The following is a 5000-nucleotide window of genomic DNA, read 5'->3' as shown; positions in this document are numbered from 1 at the left end:
ATTTACATAGAAACAAAAATTAAAACACAAATATTTCCGAAGATGAAAAATAAAAACCGTTCTAATAAAATACTTTTAAATTCAAATTTCTTTTGCCTTACAAAAGAAAAATAACAAACAATATATTACATCAACAACAAACATACCAACCTTTTTTTCTCCAATTTTCATTAAACAATTTTATTTATACAAATAAAACCAAAAATTATAAGACCCCATAATAATAATCTTTCTCCTTATATTTTTTTCCTTTTTTCTCCTTTTTTTTCCCTTTTTCCCCTTTTTTCCGTTTTTTCCCCTTTTTTCCCCTTTTTTCTCTTTCTTTCTCTTTCTTTCTCTTTCTTTCTCTTTTTCCCCCTTTTATTTTCAATCCACTTGAAGCGATCTTTGCAGCCTCCACATCAGCCTCAGCGCCAGCTGCCTCACTTCTCTCTGATCCGCATCAGCGACCACCGTCAGCAGCGGAATAATCAAAATTTTCGTGTCAAAAGACAAGCAATTCAATGGAATTTCATTCAAAATGGACAAAGAGCAAATGAGCGAAGACTTTGACTGGACGAGGAAAGGGACACGGGCGACGAGGGAGTGGTGAATGAGACGCGAAGAGAGAGAAAATTTAGTGATGGTTTGGTGGGTGTGGAGGGGGAGGGAGAGGGAGGAGGTGTAGAAGGAGAGGGAGGGGGAAAGAAGGGTAGAAGAAGAAGAAGAAGAAAGAGAAGAAGAAGAAGAGGAGGAGGAGGAGGAGGAAGAAGAAGAAGAAGAAGAGGAAGAAGAAGAAGGATAAAAGCCGAGAGAGAAAGAAGAGAAGTTGGAGAGGTTTGTGTTGGCAGAAGAGAAGAGAGAGAAAGGGAAGGGAATGCGGGCGATATACGAAGAGGAAGAAGAAGAAGAAGATGATGATGAAAAGGAAGGAAGAGAAGAAGAAAGAGAAGAAGAAGAAGAAGAAGAAGAAGAAGAAGAAGAAGAAGAAGAAGAATTTTCAATACATTTCGATTTCTTCTTCTTCTCTTTCTCTCTCCTTCCTTCTCCTTTTCCTTCTTCTTCTTCTTCTTCTTCTCCGATTTTTCCCTTTTCACCTGTTTTTCCCACAAGTCCCACAAAATGTCTCAGAAGATGGCGAAAAGAAGGCTCGGGAAGGCAGAAAGAGGAGGAGATGCGGAAAAAAGCAAGAAAGCTGTGAATTTTGGGAAAAGGACGAAGAGAAGTACAGAAGATGCGATAGAGAAGATGGTGGTATTCAAGGGTGGTGAAGAGAGGGAGAGGAGGAGGAGAGGTAGAAGAGGGAGAGGGGGAAGAAGAAGAGGAAGAGGAAGAAAGGGAAGAAGAAGAATGAGAAGAAGAGCAGGAGGAGGAAGACAAAGAAGGCGAAGAAGAAGAAGAAGATTTCTTTATTGATGGAGCAATGGAAGAAGAAAGAGAAGAAGAAGAAGAAGATGGTGATGATGATGAAACAGATGAAATGTTCTGATATATCTCTCTTATACGATTAATTTCTTCCCTTTCCTCTTCTTCTTCTTCTTCTTCCTCTTCCTCTCCTTCTTCTTCTCCTTTTCTCTTCTCCCTCACTCTAAACCTCCTCCTCACCTCCTCCACCTCCACAAAGGGCGGAGAAATGCACTTCGCAATTTCTCCGGCTTCTTTGCAGACTTCTGCATTGAGCACACGTTTCGACACAGAAAGAACAAGAGAAGAAGAAACGACAATCAAAAAGAGCTCGGAAAGAAGAAGGTTCTTTGCCTGTGTGTGGAGATAGCGATGGGGTGGAGGGAGAAGATGGAGGGTGTTTGAATAAGCAGTTTCTGGATTGCTATTTTCGTTGTTTTCTTTGTTTTCTTTGTTTTCTTTGTTTTCTTTGTTTTCTTCAAGTTTATCGTGTTTGGAAGAAGAAGAAGAAGAAGAAGAAGAAGAAGAAGAAGAAGAAGAAGAAGATGATGATGATGATGTTTGAGGGTTGGAAAGAGAGAAAGATGAAGCTTGTTTGGTTTCTTTGTTTTCTTTGTTTTCTTTCTCTTTTTCTTCATCTTTTTCTTTTTCGAATTCATCTGCTTCACAAAGGGTTGTTGGAATTATCTTTCCTTCTTCCTCTTCCTCTTCCTCTTTATCTTCTTCTTTCCTCTTCTCCCTCTCCCTCTCCCTTTCTCTCTCCCTCTCCCTCTTCCCCACCTCCCCTACCCACCCACCAAACCCCACCTCCTTCACCAGCCTCAAATACGTCACAGTGGCTGACATCTCCAAGTTCCACAGCGCAGGCGGCGTGTCTCGAAGCTCCCAAATAAGAAGCATCCGCATACGCGCATCTTCGTTGAAGGAGCGGGAGAGGACGATGGAGAGGCGGATGGAGCGGAGGAGGTGGAGGAGGTGGCGGGGCGTGAAGGAGAGGGTGGGGGAGAAGGGAGTGGTGGAGAGGGAGGAAGATGATGATGATGATGATGGAGATGAGGAAGATGATGAAGAAGAAGAATTTGAAAAAGAATGTGAAGGAGAAGATGAAGATGATGATGATGATGATGAAGCCAAACATGATAGCATCATTCTCACAATGGCGTCTGTTGTTTTGATCAAGTTCAGCTGAATCCAGCATTTCCTCTTGACTGCCTGTGTGTTGAGGATGAAGGGCTCATTGGATGATTCATATGAGGAAACAGAAGAAGAAGAAGAAGAAGAAGAAGAAGAAGAAGAAGAAGAATTGCTTAGTTTTCCTTTTTGTTTTCTTCCTTCTCTTTCTCTTCCTTCTTCTTCCCTTTCTTCCTTCTCCTTCTCCTCTTCCCTCTCCTTCTCTTTCTCCTCCTTCCTCTCCCGCACAATCAGCACATCCGTTGGCAGTGTCTCTTCAAACATCCTGTTTATCACATCACACGTGACATCCCACATTTCCTGTGTGAAACTTCGTCCTCCTTCCAAAATTAGAAGTGAAAGAAACCTCATCCCGCTGTCGTCGGGCTGCTCAAAGGGAGCGGTGATGGAGGTGGCGAGGAGGGTGAGGAGCTGCGTGAAGAAGGAGATGTCGGGTGGAGATGAACGGGATGAGGAGGAGGAGGAAGAGGAGGAGGACGGAGAAGAAGAAGAAGAAGATGATGATGAAATCGAATTTTCATTGAGTGTGTTATTATTGTCTTTATTGGTTGTTGAAGTTGAAGAAGCAGCAGAAGAAGAAGAAGAAGATATTGTTTCATCTGGTTTCGAGTTTTCAAATTCTTCATCTTTTTCTTCTTCATTCTCTTCTTGAAGCATTCCAAGTTCATCTTCCTCTTTCTTCTTCCCGCTCTTCTCCTTCTCCTTCCCTTCCTTCCCTTCCTCTCTCCCCTCTTCTTCCTCTTCTTCCTCTTCCTCCCTCTCTTCCCCTTCTTCCTCTTCTTCCTCCATCACCCTATCCACACATCCTTCTGCAATGAGCACTACATTCCCTTCCTTCGCATACACAAAATCGTCCAAATGAGAAAGAAACACCTTCACACACAGCCCAACAAGAGTGCTGAAACAAGCTTTGATCCAAAGAGCATCATCGACGATGGACTCTTCGTGGAGAGCTTTGAAATCGTGGGAAGAGGAAGAGGAAGGAGAAGGGGAAGAAGAAGAAAGAGAAGAAGAAGATGATGATGAAGGAGAAGGTGAAGGAGGAGAAGGAGAAGGAGAAGGTTGTGTTATCATCATTGGATGATGTCTATTTATATTTGACGGAGAAGAAGAAGAAAGAGAAAGAGAAGGAGAAGCAAACGCATCTGGTGTTTGATGAATCGCAGCCATTGCAATGGCGCCTGCAGTGGCAGCAATCTTCTTCATCTTTGCCACATTCATCTCCTCCTCCATCTCCCTTTTCCTCCTCTCGATCATCACCTCCAGCTTCTCCCCAACATCAGACAAGAGTGGGACAAGCACACTGCGACACAAAACAGGCCAAAAGGAAGGCGCAAACTGGCTTCCGAATGAAACAAGCAGCTCAAACAACTCCAGCACTGCAAACTGCGCAATATCCACACGCGGGTCAAAGGCCACTTGCATAAAGCCGACGAAGAGGGGGAGCCAAAGCTCAGCCAAATGCTTGTCGTCAAATGTGGCTGTGTGGGAAGAGAACAAGAGACAGAGCTGGGAGAGGGTTTTGGGGTGGCTGTAGGAGGAGCGGGGGTGCTTGGAGGAGAGAGAGCGGAGGAGGAAAGAGGAAGAGGGAGAGGGAGAAGGTGAAGATGAAGGGGAAGATGAAGGAGAAGGAGAAGGTGAAGGTGAAGGCGATTGTGAGTGTGATGGTGATATTTGTTCTGAATTGTTATGTTCTTCTTTTTGTTCTTCTTCTTCCTCCTCCTCATAACCTTCTTCTTCTTCTTCTTCAGTTTCTTCTTCAACTTCGACTTCTTTTGCGTTCGTCTGAATATTTTTCGCCATTTCATCTCTTTCTCTTTCTCCTTCTTTTTCTCTCTCTTCCTCTCCTCTTTCTTCTCCTCCTGCTTCCTTCTCTTCTCCCTCTTCCTCTTCCTTCCCCTCACTCTCCAGCACCCCCTTCCTCCACCTCTCCACATATTCTGATGTCCCTCCCATGATTCTCCCCACCTCTCTCAACATTCCAACCGCCTCTCGACAAATCGCCTTGTTAAATCTGTTGATGGCAAAGGAAACAATAGCAGAAATCGCGTCTTGCACTCCAAAGGGAGCAAAAAGCGGGAAAAAGGGCAAAACGGTGCGTTGAAGCAGAGCAAAAGCAGGAGAAAGACATTGTTCGTGCAAAGGGAGTTCTTTGAGAATCGCAAAAAAGATGTTCCAGGCAGAAAAAAGTACGTATTTGTGAGCGGAAATGAGCTGTGAAAGGCACTCGATGATGAGCAAGCGGGTGGAATCGGAGACGCACGAAGCAACAGTCAGGATGCGGAAAGGGACGAGGTGCAGGAGCTGGTGGGAGGAGCGGGGGAGGTAGGCGGGGGGAAGGGTGGAGAGGACGGCGGAGAGGGGGAGGAAGGGAAGGGAGGAGGGAGAAGGGGAAGAAGAAGAAGAATTTTTGGAAGTGGTGTGTT

General features: G+C 44.6%; 1 protein-coding gene across 1 annotated transcript in view; it reads right to left on the bottom strand.

Annotated features, from left to right (window-relative positions):
- MONOS_15420 (uncharacterized protein) overlaps positions 1 to 5000 on the bottom strand; it is a gene marked incomplete at its 5' end in the record, with an annotated part of 11273 nt that overhangs the window by 232 nt on the left and 6041 nt on the right. Inside the window, one exon of the mRNA XM_067868295.1 lies at positions 1 to 5000. This exon is cut by the window's left edge and continues 232 nt beyond it; it is cut by the window's right edge and continues 367 nt beyond it. Within this exon, the coding sequence (XP_067719652.1) occupies positions 367 to 5000 (4634 nt within the window). The 3' untranslated portion in view covers positions 1 to 366.

This window comes from Monocercomonoides exilis (assembly GCF_001643675.1).
Source record: "Monocercomonoides exilis strain PA203 chromosome Unknown scaffold60-472593, whole genome shotgun sequence".
NCBI classification, from domain to species: domain Eukaryota; phylum Preaxostyla; order Oxymonadida; family Polymastigidae; genus Monocercomonoides; species Monocercomonoides exilis.
This window is presented reverse-complemented; position numbering and strand designations above follow the sequence as displayed.